Source organism: Caloenas nicobarica, chromosome 19 (genome assembly GCF_036013445.1).
Source record: "Caloenas nicobarica isolate bCalNic1 chromosome 19, bCalNic1.hap1, whole genome shotgun sequence".
NCBI classification, from domain to species: Eukaryota; Metazoa; Chordata; class Aves; order Columbiformes; family Columbidae; genus Caloenas; species Caloenas nicobarica.
The window spans coordinates 6,967,961-6,980,974 of NC_088263.1; the positions used below are offsets into that span (position 1 = coordinate 6,967,961).

Consider the following 13,014-nt stretch of genomic DNA (forward strand, 5'->3'; position numbering starts at 1 on the left):
AGCACCTCTCAGCATGGCGAGCGTTGGAGAAACCCCCAGCATCACCGCTGTGGTGGGCGGGCAGCTCATCCTGGAGTGCCCTGAGGATGCCGTGCCGCCCCCCCACATCGAGTGGCACCAGGAGGGCTCCCCAGTGCAGGTGTGTGTGATGGGACCTGAGATGGTGGATGGGCAGGGGCTGGGATGCACCTTCCCCAGCCCCATTGGGGTGGGGGTGATGCGGAGAGAGCTGCTGATGGGGGCTCTGGGGATGTTAGGAGGATTCCCGCAGGCAGGTCCTGGCCGAGGGGCGATTCCTGCAGATCCAAGCAGTGGAGGCAGCAGATGGTGGGGAGTACAGCTGCAGGGCCACCAACGGGCTGGGGGACACCAGCCTGCGTGTCCGCCTGGAGGTTCATGGTGAGTGCTGCTATGCCGCGGGGCTTTGGAGGGGAGTGCCATCTCCATCTCTGTTAGTTCAGGGATGTGCAACATTATGGAGTGTTCTGTGGTCAGGGTAATGGGGTTGGACAGTGCCCAGGCTGCAGTGCTGGTCTGGGTTGATGTTCTCCATCCCCTGAGCCCTGTCTCAGTGGCCCCTGAGATCCAGCCAGGCCCCGAGGAGGTGGAGGTGCTGGTGAATGGCTCCGTGGTGCTGCCGTGCCAGGCGGAGGGGTGGCCCGTGCCCCGGGTGACATGGCGCAAGGACAGCCGGCTGCTGCCTCTCCGTGGGAGCAACAGGTATGAGGCTCTATGGGTTGGTGGCACCAACAGCCGGAGCTTGGATCGTGCCACTCTCCACATCAAGAGGTGTTTTGGCATCCCCTCACTGGCTCAGCAGATATGTGCCACATCTGGCTGTGGTGACACTGGCCACCTTCTCAGCCATGTGTGTTGCATCCTGGCCATGCAGAGCTCCCACAGGGCTCCCCTGCTGTCCCTCCCCAGGCTGCAGCTCCTGCCCGACGGTTCCCTGCAAATCGACCCTGTTCAGGTCCAGGATTCGGGCTCTTACCTCTGCATGGCATCCAGCCCCGCTGGCTCTGACCGGCGGGGCCTTGACCTCCTCGTCCTGGGTAAGCAGAAGAGCCAGATGGATCCCTCCTGCGCTCGTCCTCCTGCATCCTGACACTGCTGGGCTGCTCTCATCGGTGCGATGATGTGCTGCTGTTCTCTGCTCATCACCGTCATGCCCTTCCGCAGTCCCTCCCACCATTGCCCTTGGCCCTTCCAACCTCACACTGCTGGCTCAGCAACCGGCCACGCTGGGCTGTGACGCCTGGGGATCCCCTGAGCCCCACGTCAGGTGGGAGAAGGACGGTCACCCCCTGAACCCACACCTCCTGCCCAGCACCTACAGGTACCCACAGCACTGGCTGCTTTGTCCTGCTGTAGCGGGGGGTTTGTCCCCTCGCTGCTGCCCTGGGGCAGGAGCTGATCTCTGCTCTGCAGCTTGCAGTCCTCGGGGTCGCTGCTCATCACCAGCCCCGGTCCCTGGGATGAGGGGCAGTTCGAGTGCATCGCCACCAACGCTGCCGGAGAGGCACGAAAGGTTTTCCTCGTGTCCATCCATGGTGAGATCCCGGGGGCTGTGAGTCTTGCCAAGAGTGGCTTTCCTGGTGCCTGTCACCACCTCGGGTGTGATGTGGGTTCACTGCGGTCCCCACTAGAGGACATGGTATGGGGATGGGCAAGAGGAGAAATCAAAATATCTGCGCCCATGCGCGCAAGGATGGGATCCCCTTCAGCATTCCCTGCTCACCTCCCTCCCTCACCTCTCCAGTGCCCCCCACCATTGCCGATGACCTCACGGATGTGGCTGTCACCCAGCTGTCCCCTGTTGTCCTCACCTGCTATGCCTCCGGCGTGCCCCCACCCACGGTGTCGTGGAGCAAGGAGGGGGCTCAGCTGGGCAGCCGAGGAGGGGGCTACCGCGTCCTGCCCACAGGTACGGGCTTGGGGCAGCACTGCCCTGGGGGGTGGTGGGTCCCTGCCAGCTCCCCGCCGCCTTCCCCTGCCTGCTGTCTTCCCAGGGGCCCTGGAGATCAGGCAGGTGCTGCCTGCGCATGCCGGCCGCTACACCTGCACGGCGAGGAACGCTGCTGGCACAGTCCAAAAACACCTTCGGCTTGCGGTGCACGGTATGTTTGGTTCCAGTGGTCGCAATCCCTGTGCCTTGGTCCACCTTGGGGAATCCCTGGTGGGCAGCACTTCCCTACTGCTCGTAGAGCCTCCTGCCTTGAAGCCCCTGCCCAGCGTGGTGATGGCGATGGTCAATACCAGCGTGGTGCTGTCCTGTGAAGCAACTGGGGTCCCCAGACCAGAGGTCACCTGGCAAAAGGACGGTGTTGGCATCGCTGGAGGTAAGTGGGAGCTTGTACTGCCTGCCAGCCCATGGCTTGGGGGAGATTTGGGTGGCTGAACTCTCTGGGGGTTGTAGGCATCCCAGCAGGGTGCTGAGTGGCACCAGCCATGGGTCCTCCTGGCTCCTGTCCGAGGTGGGTGCGGCAGCTGCTGGACCCATTCCCCGGGAACTCCCCATAAAGGGGCACTTCTGCTCCCCGTCCTGCCTGTCGTTCCTGCCCATCCCTGCAGGGCCCGGGCTGAAGGTGCTCCCAAAGGGCCAGCTGCGTCTCCTCCGGGCATCCCTGGGGGACACGGGTACCTACCTGTGCGTGGCTCGCAACCCTGCGGGCACCGTGGCAGGGAGGACCAGGCTGATCGTGCAAGGTAAGGCAGCGACCGGGGCCCCAGCGCTCGTCCCTTCCTCTGCTTAGCTCCTTCCTCAACACCTCACAGTGAAATGTGGCTGTTGAGGTGTGAGCAAGTCCCTGCCCTCCTGTCCCATCCAGTGCCCCCCGTCATCATGGCTGGACCAGCGGAGTTGGCTGTCCTGGAGGGGCTGGACGTGCTGCTGCCCTGTGCCACTCGTGGTGTCCCCGAGCCTCGCGTGTCCTGGAGCCGGGACGGAGCACCGGTGTGGGGTGGCGGGGGGAAAGCCACTGTCCTGCCTTCTGGAGAGCTGCTGCTCCGGGATGTCCAGGTGAGCACCGTCCCCTCCCGTGGCTGAGCTAGCCGTGATGTTGGAGAGCTGGAAAACAAGTGTTTCTTGCTGCTAAAAAGTAAGCCCAGGTTGTTCTGTGCCCTGTTATGTCCATGGGCTGGGGCTGGCAGGATGAGGTGTCACTCAGCCAAGCTGCATCCTGGCTGCTTTCAAAAATATTTGGCAGAGGAAGAGCCCTGTTCAGTCCTGTGCAACAGGCTGGCAGGTCTGGGCAGTGTGAATTTGCTTAATGTGGGCTGGAAAAAAGCGTTTGTGGCCGAGACATTGCTTTTTTGGGTGCACAACAGTCAGCAGAGATGCAGCCCAGTGAGCCAGGGCTGCAGCCGGACCCCAGACCCAAGCCCACCCCTGTTCTCCCCCCTTTCCTGGTGCAGGAAGAGGATACTGGGAGCTATTCCTGCACTGCGGTGAACTCGGCCGGGAGGGCTGTCCGCCGGCTGTCCCTCTCCATCCACACCCTGCCCACCTTCACCCGCCTGCCTGGAGACATCACCCTGAGCTGGGGCGAGAGGCTGGAGCTGGTGTGTGCGGCTGCAGGCAGCCCCCAGCCCCGCATCTCCTGGACGGCCAAGGGGCAGCTCGTCACCGGTGCGTGGGCAGGGGGACCATGAGCAGGGGGCATGGAGGATGCTGAGCCTGGGGGGAGGACATGATCCTGGTGCCATCCCTTGTTCCACCTTTCGGGGTCCCTGGAGTGCTGGCACAGCTGGATCTGTGGGGTTATAACCAGCCGGTCACTGTGCTTTTTGGGGGGGTTTGTACCTCGTAGATGGTGTGTCAGGGCAGAGGGGCCAGAGCACGCTGCGCCGGGAGGCAGCTACCCGCGCCGACAGCGGGACCTACGTCTGCCGTGCTGAGAACAGCGCCGGTGCCATCAGGGCCACCGCCTTTGTCACTGTCAGAGGTAGGCGACAACTGGGGGGAGGCCGGGATGCCCAGTCACCCCCCGTCCTCTGTTACTCATCTCCTTTCCCCAGAGGCACCCATCATACAGGGGCACTCCAGTACCTACCAAGTGGAGCCCCCCGGGGGTGACACCATCCTTGACTGTGACGCCCGGGGCCACCCTGTGCCCCTGGTCCGCTGGAGCAAGGACGGGGTGCCGGTGGGGACCGGCGGGCACCTGCACCAGCTGCAGAACGGCTCCCTGGCCATCCGTGCTGTGGGGGTGAGTGGGGTCTGGGGGTGCTGGTGTGTTTTGGGGAGCTTTCACGGCAAAGCCAAGTGTGGTGCTAACACTGTTGGTATCACCAGAGCGCTGACGCAGGGCACTACAGATGTGTGGCAGAGAATGACGCAGGCACAGCGGCAAAGGTCGTCACCCTGGCCCTGCAGAGTGAGTGCTGTCCCCCTTTGCACCTTCCTTTTGAGGGTGTGCAAATCACGTCGCCCTCCCCGCCCCCAGTCCCCAGATCACCCCCAATCCCTGAGAAATGTCCCCAGCACCACTGGGATGCTGCAGCACTGCCCACATCTCTCTCCCTGCCCAGGTGCCCCTGCAGTGACGGTGACACCACGAGCGGTGTCGGCACATGCTGGGCAGCGGGTGCTGCTGCACTGCGCCGTCTCGGGGGAGCCCACCCCCTCCGTGGAGTGGCAGCGGGATGGGGAACCGCTGCCCGAGGGTCCCCGTGCCCGTGTCCTGCCCAATGCCACCCTGCTCCTGCCCTCTGTCAGCCGCCGTGATGCTGGCAGCTACTCCTGCCGCGCTCGCAATGCCCTGGGCTCTGCTATTGCCCAAGTCACCCTGGCTGTCCAAGGTAGGTGTCTGGATGGCTTGGGGTGCTGGGGCTGCCCACAGTGCCATTACACCCTGGGGTAAAACCTCCTACACAGGGTATGGAGGGATAGTGCTTCTCCTTGCCCTCCCCTGCCTCTTCTGCTGCTCATTGGAAGGTCTGAGCCCTGACAAACCCTTACCCGAGCAGCTGCCCCGTGCCAGCCCGCACCACTGTTCATCTCTCCCTGCCCTTCCTGCGTTTGCTGCCCATAATTAAATTCCCATTTCCCAAGGGCTCTGCTCCAGGTCCAGGCACATCCTCTCCGCCTGCTTTTCTGGGAGCGGAGGGTCAGGCTGGCTGGCAGCGCAGAGGAAGCGCTGGGTGCCCTCTGTATGGCTGCTGGCATTTTGCTGCCAGGCATGCCGGAGGAGAAGCAAATAAAAGCTTGGGACTGCGGCCAGGACCGTGGGTGATGATACAGAGCAGGGTTTGGGAGCTGTTGGTGCACGTTGGTGTGTGCAAGGCACGTGGCCGCGCTCACAGCATCCCCTGTTGACGTGGCACTGTGCTGCCCAGACCCATGGGGTCTGTGGGGACTTTGCTTGCAGTCAGGTAGGGACGCTGCCTGCTGAGCTCTGGCTGCCTTCATGTCTAGAAAATGAGGTTTTCTTGACACACATATTGTTGAGAAAGGAGACAGGGAAGCACCCCATTTTCCCATGGCAGAGCAGCCCCAATGCTGCTGTCCCTGTCCCTTTTGCCCCAGGGGAGCCGCGCTGGGTGCGGGGCAGCCTGGCTGGCGTCATCAACACCCATGAGCTCGGTGTCACCACCCTTGATGCCAGCGTGCTGGACAACCCGCACTCCAGCACCACTGCCATCCGGAGCAGCATCGGCAGCATCCCCCCTGCCCTAGGTAAGTGGTCACCCCTGCCGCCCCGGAGAGGGTTTTGACCTGTGTCAGGTGAAAATCTTGGGGGAAAGATTTCTTTCCAGGCCGTCCCTGCTTCCCAAAAGCAGCATCGCACGTCTGTGCTATACCCCATGGGCCAGGGTGGTTGGGGAGGGCTGGGTGTCCCCTTTGGAGGGTGCTGACGGTGACACCCTTTCTCCCCCATTCCCAGGGCCACTGATGCGGGTGCTGGTCACCATCATCGCCCCTGTTTACTGGTCCTTGTCACACACTGTTGGGGACGCCCAGAGCGGGTTCCTGCTCACCCAGGGCACCTTCCGGCACGAGTCGCAGCTGGAGTTTGCCACAGGTGAGGGACACCAGGAGCCCCCGGTGTGTTGGGGGCAGTGGAAACGTGGTCCTGCGCAGCTCAGCCTCCACCTCCCCGTGCACATCCCGGAGGCTCAGCCTGCCGCTGGCCTGAGCTTTACAGCCAGAGGTGGACCCACGTTTGGGGGTGCCCTGGGCTGCTGTTCACCACTTCCCAATGGCAGGAGAGCTCTTGCGCGTCACCCACCTTGCCCGGGGCGCGGATGCCACCGGTGCTCTGCTCCTGGACAGTGTGATCAGCGGCTCCGTGCCAGAGAGCATCGGCGAGACAGCGGTGCTGCTGCAGGTGCCAGCACTGCCCGTCCTCCCTGCGGGGTTGTGACTCCCCTGCTGGGAGCCTGGGGGGGGTCTATGGCCTGATTTCCCCCTCCCTGCCTCTCCCCAGGACTTCAGTGAGCGCTATGTGCAGACGGGCGCGGGGCGGCTCTCGGGCAGCTCGGTGCAGAGCTTCCTGCAGGACGGGCGCATCACCCGTGCCCACTGCAATCACACCATTGTGTATGACCCCGCCGCGGGCCTGCACCCCCCCCGGGTGCAGCACATTCGAGCCAGCGCCCTCAAAACCTCCTATGACCCAGCCTCAGAGGAGCTTCGCTTCCAGCTCCGCGCCTCACTTGATGCAGGTAACGGGGATTCCCAGGGATGGAGATGCTGGGCTCCCACGTGGCTGCGAGGGTGCAAAGGCCACATCTCTGCAGTGACATGTCCATTCTCATCACCTCTGCTTGATTCCCAGGGGCCGACAGAGACCAGTGCCCACCGGGTTTCATCCTGAGCCCCCAGCAGCTGTACTGCATGGGTACGGACCCCTCCTGGGGGGAGCATGAGGATGGCGAGGGGCACCCACTGCGTGGTGCCAGCCTCCCCAACCCTGTCCTGTCTTTGTTCTCCAGATGTCGATGAATGTGCCAAGGGGTCCCACACCTGCCACTACAACCAGCTTTGCCAGAACACCGCAGGGACGTATCGCTGTGCCTGCCCTCCTGGCTACCACTCGCTGGGTGCTGGCTGGCCATGCTGGGGTACGAGCTGGGGTCGCGGGGAGGACATGTCCTTGGGCATAGGGGACCAGGCCACAGTCACTCCCCTGCCCTGCTCCAGCCTCAGTTTCCCCATCCAACTGTAACTCTCTGCCTCTTTCCTCCACCAGACATAAATGAGTGCCTGCAGTTTCCTCCGCCCTGTGCCGTTGAGTGCCGCAACCTACCGGGCTCCTACCAGTGCCTGTGCCCCCCCAGCAGGACCCTGCTGCCAGGCGGCGAGTGTGGCCCAGTGGGGGTGGATGGAGGGGACACAACGGGCAGCACCGCCAGGAACCCCCCGCTGCGCTGGCTGGGGCCCAGCCGCCACCCGCGGGGACAGTCCTTGTACACCCAGCTCGCTCTGCGCCGCGTGGCCAAGGCTGCGGGGCTGCAGGGTCCCCCTTGTCCCGTGGGGTACATCAAACGGAACGGGACCTGCACTGGTGAGCGTGCATGGGGGAAACATTCAGGAAGGGCTTTGTAGGGAGTTTGGAGGCCACTTGATTCCCAAAAGATGGTTCTTGTGCCTGTTGCTGCCCTGTTTCCCATTTTGTTTGCGATTCATGGGGTTGGGATGTTTCTGGGCTCAGCTGTGCTGGGAAGGGGAGGAGAAAGCCAGACTGCCCCAGGGCAGCAGAGGGGACCAACGCTTCCCTGCTTGGTGTCACCCTACAGACCTTGACGAGTGCCAGATCTTGAACCAGTGCCAGCACGAGTGCAGGAACAGCCTGGGCACCTACCACTGCATCTGCCCCCCTGGCTACCGGCTGCTGCCCAACGGGAAGAGCTGTCATGGTCAGTGCTGGGGGATGTCCCTGCCCTGGTGGGATGCCTGTGTCCCTCGGGGGTGGCCTGGGTCCCCACAGTGCCCTGGTTGCCATCCCTGCTCCAAGAAATCCAGTCTTTCTCCTTTCAGGGGAGAGTTGTTCTAGGCTCAGCACCCTGTCAAGCCTGGGTGCTTTTGTCTCGCTGCCCCAGCATACAAGACCCCAGGCAGGGGGTGGAGAAGGTGGAGGAGCTGGGGTTTGAATGCCTGTCTGAACTTGGTGTACATGGACACCTCAGCATCCTCAGACCCCTCCTTTCTCTGCCTGCAGATGTGGACGAGTGTGCAGAAGGCATGATCCAGTGTGACTCAAGCCAGATGTGCTTCAACACTCGCGGAGGTGCCCAGTGTGTGGATGCTCCATGCCCTGATGGGTACCAGAGAGGCTCCAGTCCCGGGTGAGTCCTGCCATGGGGCTGGGGGGACCTGTTCCCTGCCCCTTCTCACGGCCCCTCTGGCTGCTCCTGCCCCCCCTACCACATCCCGTGTCCCTCCGGCTCTTGTGCAGGCTGTGCGTTGGTGTCTGCACCCCGGATTGTGGCTTGGCTGGTCCCCCCATGCTGCGGTACCAGCTGCTCACCCTGCCCCTTGGCATAGCTGCTGGCCGTGATGTGGTGCACCTTGCCCCTGGCACTGCCCTCCGCCACCGCCCTATCTTCTCGCTGCTGGAGCAGGAGCCCGGCAGCCCCTTCGGCCTCCGCACTGAGCGGGGCCGCGGCATCATCTCCACCCTGCGCCCGCTGCGGGACCCCGGCACCCACCGCCTCAAGGTGCAGGCGCTGCCCCCAGGCAGGCAGCAGGCACCCAGCATCTTCCTCCTCTTCATCTCCGTCTCACCATACCCCTACTGACACAGCCGAGGGACAGGAGGGGACGTGGGGTCATATCTCCTCCTGTCCCTTGTCACTGTGCCGGTGGGGGCACGTGGCTCAGGGAGAGCTGAGCTTGCACCATTCCTCTCCCTCCTGGACACCCCCTGCCCCCGCAGCAGCCCCTGCCTGCATTGCCTTCTCCCTGCGGCAGTCCCTGACTTAGTGGGGCCCTGGAGGGGACAACATGTCCTGTCAGCCCCTTGCAATCAGGCTTTGTTGCAATCCCACAATTTGCACCGGCAGCCCTTGGAGCAAACACAGCTCTGGGTGGCCTTGGCCATGATCAGCCCCCAGATATGGGGTGGGGGGAATGAGCTGGGTGACAGGGGCCAGCAAGGGCCCCACTGGGATGTGGGGTGTGATCTATGGGGTTGGGGAGAGCACAGGGCACCCTGACATTAACCACATATTAAATTGAAATAGCCTTATGTTCATTTTTTTTTTTTTTTAAATCCAATCAGTTTCTGTGCACACTTATTTATTTCTGGTTTTGTTCCAAATAAAGGTGGTTTTTGGATAAGTATTAGCCATGCCTGAAGAAAGCAGCTTCCTTCAGCGTGTGGGAAGGGGCTGTCCCTGCTGCAGCCCCAACTCCCCCAGGCTCTGAGCACCCCCCTGAGTGGCCTTGGACCATAGAAAGGAGACGATTGGGATGTGGCAATGCTGAAGGGCCAATGTCCAGCACCTGAAGGTCCAGTCCTGCCCCAGCATCAAGTCCCTCAGGCACCAAGAGCAGGATATAACCTCTCTGCATATGGTGCAGTTGGAGGCTGTTCCCAAAAAGCCCACCCAGTCTCCCACTTCTCCTCTTGATGGCGTTTCAAATATTTTCAATTTTTCCCCCAATGCTGCGCTGGGGAGGAAAGCTGGGCAGTCGCAGAGCAGCCGGGTCCCAGCTCCCCTCTGCCACCCAATTCCCATTTGTGGGGTCCCCAGGATGGACCCCCTCCGTGCTCTGTAGAGGAGTGGGGGGATACGGGTGATAGCACTAGGGTAGCAGTACAGGGAGCTGGGGCCAGGCACAATCTCCATCGCAGCTCGGGGTGCGAACAGCCCCCCCTTTCTGCCCGGGCACCCTGCGGGCAGGCGGAGGGCAGGGCCTCGCCGGGGAACGGTGCACCCGGAGGGGACAGCCCTGCGGCGGCTCCGCCTGCCCCGCCCGGCTATAAGGGAGGAGGAGGAGGAGGATGCTCCAGGCACCGGACCGGAGCGCCGGGGCAGCCGGGCCCTGGGGACGGGTGAGTGCGGACATGGCAGGGGGCGGGGGAACAAGGGGAAAAGGCGCCCTTTGCTTTTGGGGACCTGGCTCCTTGTCCCTGGCTGTCCCCTCTTCACTCACCCACGGGTCTCCCCCACCCCTGGGTGCTGGAGAAGGGCTCGCTGGTCCCTGCAGGAGCAGGACGGGGTGTTCCAGCCCCCTTGCAGCACTGGGAGGTGCAGTCATGCCCCTTCCAGCTCAGTTTTGGAAGGGAGGGGGGGCGTTGCAAGTGAATTCCGCCTCCCCAGTGGTGTCCGCAAACTTGGCCACCCCCAGAGAGGGAGCTGGGACCTCGGCTGGCACCATCCCGTGCCCTCCCCACTCTGCTCTGGGGATGTGGGGGGGCAGGATGGGCCCCCCACGAGGTGTAGGAGCAAACCCCAGCACCAGCGAGTGCATCTCCGCTGCTGGAAGCCCTGGGGAGCCTGCCCGTGCTGCCTGCCCCATCCCAGCAGCAGCAGAGGCTGCTGCTCCAGCCTGGCTGGTGAAGGCAATTGCTGCCTCTACTGAAGTTTCAAGCTTTTTGTTCTCTTCTCCTTTTTATTCTTTTCTTTTCTTGGTTTTAAAAACAAAAGTATCATGTTCCTGTAGAGCAAAGCAGTTGGAGACACTGGCAAAAAGCCTGCCTCAACTCACACGGAAACTGCTACAGAATAATAATCAGGGTTGAGAAAGTCCTATCGCGTTTCCCCTCCGCTGATCTTTGTTCGTTCTGATTTATTACCAACTAACGCCACAATTTCGGGGCTCTCCCTTCCTGGGCAGGCGGGCTTGGCAAGAGCCCTGTTTCTGGAGCTGGAAATGCTGGTGGCCCCGCAGCGTTCCCAGGATGCAAGGTGCATCCCCAGGGCAAGGTGCCCCAGGTCCCCCGGGCATCGTGTGGGCAGTGAGACACGTCTGAGCAGGCAAAAGTTGGAGGTGCTTCCTCCAACCTGCTGCGGGGCCACTCGTGCAGCAAGCGTGCCTGGTCTCAGGGTGCTTAGTCAGGTTGGCGGCTGCAGCGGGGATGGGTTTTGGGGGTAAAGGAAGGAATTTGCCGAGTAAGGAAGCTGTAGGCACAGTGTCAAGTTTGGGCTGTGCCCTGTCGGGAACTGCGGCTGCTTTCCTGTAAATGCCCTGTGAGGAAGGGAAGGGCTCAGCCTCCTGGGCAGGGGCCCAGCTCGGCACACCCACAGGCAGGGAAACCCCCGGTTGCACAAGCCTGGGTGCTGGGTGCTGCCTGTGCAGGCAGCCCGGGACTGTCAGACCCTTTTGCTTTTCAGCAAGAAACCAGCAGCAGCAGGCCAGATCCTGCACCGGGGTGCTGGGATGGCTCCAAGCCATTCCTGGTGGGACGCTGGCCCCACGCTGCGCTGGCAGCGCCTGGGTGCTGGGGCACAGCCTGATGTAACCACGTCCCGCTGTGCAAGGTGCTCGGTGGGCCGGCCTGGAGCAGCTCAGCACAGCACCTTCCCTGCCTGCAAAAGCAGGAGCAGGAGTGTGCTGACTCGGCAGTAGCAGAGAAGTTGCTCAGGGTGGGGTTTGGCCGACTCCACTGCCCGCCTTCCCTGGCCAAGGGTCAGCTGGCATCACCTCCTCATGGAGCTCTGGGATTCACAACCTTGCCCAGGGACCATGGGGACATCCTTGAGCCCCCTCCCACAGTGGGATCCCACATCCCTCCTCCTGAGCTCTGGCTGCTGCATCCTTCATCTCCTTTCGTTGGCTGAAGTCCTTGATGCCCTTCGCTGAAGAGTGAGTGGCACTGAATCCCCACATAGGTGTTTCATGCTGGCAAGAAACGCAGGGCAGCATAATTAGGACAAAAGCCCATTAAGCATTAATTAGACTCGAGGCTGGGGCTGGGCTGTGGAGGATGCTGCCAAGAGCCCCAGCCCCACAGCTATTGCACACTCAGCAGTGCTGGTGGGTGCTCGGGGCTGAGTCGGTGGGTGGCTGTGCCCGTCTGCCTGGCGCAGGGCTACAACGTGCTGGGTCGTGCCCGAGCAAGGCGTCGGGCTGCGTCCCTGCCGCAGCCATGCGTCTGCATCTGAGTCCCAGCCCCTTGACATTGCAGGGCGCTTGCAGAGCGTGGGGCAGGTTGTGCCAGGGCTGCCAGAGCGAGAGCCGCGTGGAGCAAAGGTAAGAGCGAGGCGGCCCCTGTGACTGCCCTGGTCCCCTCCATCACTGGCTGTGCTGGGTGCACCGGCCGCAGGGTGTCCTCCCTGGCTGGGGGCCACAGCCTGGATGTAGCTGCTGTGCCGTGGCTTTTTCTCCTATCCCCAGCCCTCCCCCGTGCTCCTTGCAGCCCGGGAGGGCTCTTGTTCCAAATGGTCCCTCTCAATACCGAGTGAGTCCCCTCCTGTGCACTGCCCCCAGCCTGGTGCTCTTGGGACTGAGCGTGTCCCAGCTCCATGTGCTGCCCATGGCCCTGGTCTCACAGGAGCACCTGGCTCCCCGTGGCAGCAGCTCTCACTGCCCGTGAGCAAGAGCAACCGTGGGAGTCCGTATTTTAATCAGAGAGCTTGTCCCAGCTCCACGTGCTCCTCCATGTGCTCCACCACCTACTCAAGCTGCCGCTGGCCCTGAGCGTTCAGTTTCGCATGGGCTCTGCTTCTTGCCTCCTGGTTATTCATCCCCTGGATAATGTTTGCGTTGCCCAGAATATCCTTGGGAGAGCCCTCGTCCCTGGCTGCCCTCGGTTCCCAGCTGGACCGTGACAGCCCCGTGGCCAGTTCAGGGACACCGGGAAGGGTTTCACGGCTGGTAACTGCAGCATCTCTGCACCAACCAAGGGCAGGGGCTGGGGCCACCATTAACCCCTTTCCCTTTTCTTTGCCAGTGCCATGGCTCAGCCCAAGGGTACAGTTGTCCTCGCCTACAGTGGGGGCCTGGACACCTCCTGCATCCTGGTGTGGCTGAAGGAGCAGGGCTACGACGTCGTCACCTACCTGGTGAGCCCTGTGCCGAGCCCTGCCGTGTGGACCCTGTCCCCAGGGGTGGAGGTGGTG

The 13,014-nt window shown here is 62.7% G+C and overlaps 1 protein-coding gene across 6 annotated transcripts in view; it reads left to right on the forward strand.

The window, feature by feature from the left end:
• LOC135996664 (argininosuccinate synthase) overlaps nucleotides 1-13,014 on the forward strand; it is a 57,256-nt gene that overhangs the window by 22,030 nt on the left and 22,212 nt on the right. For 3 of the 6 annotated variants that reach the window (XM_065648824.1, XM_065648827.1, XM_065648829.1), the window contains 26 exons: nucleotides 3-139; nucleotides 258-399; nucleotides 573-720; nucleotides 928-1,055; nucleotides 1,183-1,339; nucleotides 1,432-1,553; nucleotides 1,763-1,927; nucleotides 2,013-2,120; nucleotides 2,208-2,342; nucleotides 2,575-2,709; nucleotides 2,832-3,022; nucleotides 3,418-3,631; nucleotides 3,813-3,947; nucleotides 4,021-4,211; nucleotides 4,298-4,379; nucleotides 4,534-4,803; nucleotides 5,531-5,680; nucleotides 5,889-6,026; nucleotides 6,211-6,332; nucleotides 6,432-6,669; nucleotides 6,783-6,845; nucleotides 6,940-7,068; nucleotides 7,197-7,511; nucleotides 7,744-7,863; nucleotides 8,166-8,292; nucleotides 8,403-9,292. In XM_065648824.1, the coding sequence (XP_065504896.1) occupies nucleotides 3-139; nucleotides 258-399; nucleotides 573-720; nucleotides 928-1,055; nucleotides 1,183-1,339; nucleotides 1,432-1,553; nucleotides 1,763-1,927; nucleotides 2,013-2,120; nucleotides 2,208-2,342; nucleotides 2,575-2,709; nucleotides 2,832-3,022; nucleotides 3,418-3,631; nucleotides 3,813-3,947; nucleotides 4,021-4,211; nucleotides 4,298-4,379; nucleotides 4,534-4,803; nucleotides 5,531-5,680; nucleotides 5,889-6,026; nucleotides 6,211-6,332; nucleotides 6,432-6,669; nucleotides 6,783-6,845; nucleotides 6,940-7,068; nucleotides 7,197-7,511; nucleotides 7,744-7,863; nucleotides 8,166-8,292; nucleotides 8,403-8,745 (4,205 nt within the window). In that variant the 3' untranslated portion in view covers nucleotides 8,746-9,292. Of the gene's footprint in view, nucleotides 1-2; nucleotides 140-257; nucleotides 400-572; nucleotides 721-927; nucleotides 1,056-1,182; nucleotides 1,340-1,431; nucleotides 1,554-1,762; nucleotides 1,928-2,012; nucleotides 2,121-2,207; nucleotides 2,343-2,574; nucleotides 2,710-2,831; nucleotides 3,023-3,417; nucleotides 3,632-3,812; nucleotides 3,948-4,020; nucleotides 4,212-4,297; nucleotides 4,380-4,533; nucleotides 4,804-5,530; nucleotides 5,681-5,888; nucleotides 6,027-6,210; nucleotides 6,333-6,431; nucleotides 6,670-6,782; nucleotides 6,846-6,939; nucleotides 7,069-7,196; nucleotides 7,512-7,743; nucleotides 7,864-8,165; nucleotides 8,293-8,402; nucleotides 9,293-12,080; nucleotides 12,146-12,845; nucleotides 12,958-13,014 lie in introns of those variants that run through there. The other 3 variants (XM_065648825.1, XM_065648826.1, XM_065648833.1) reach the window with 3 other exon arrangements.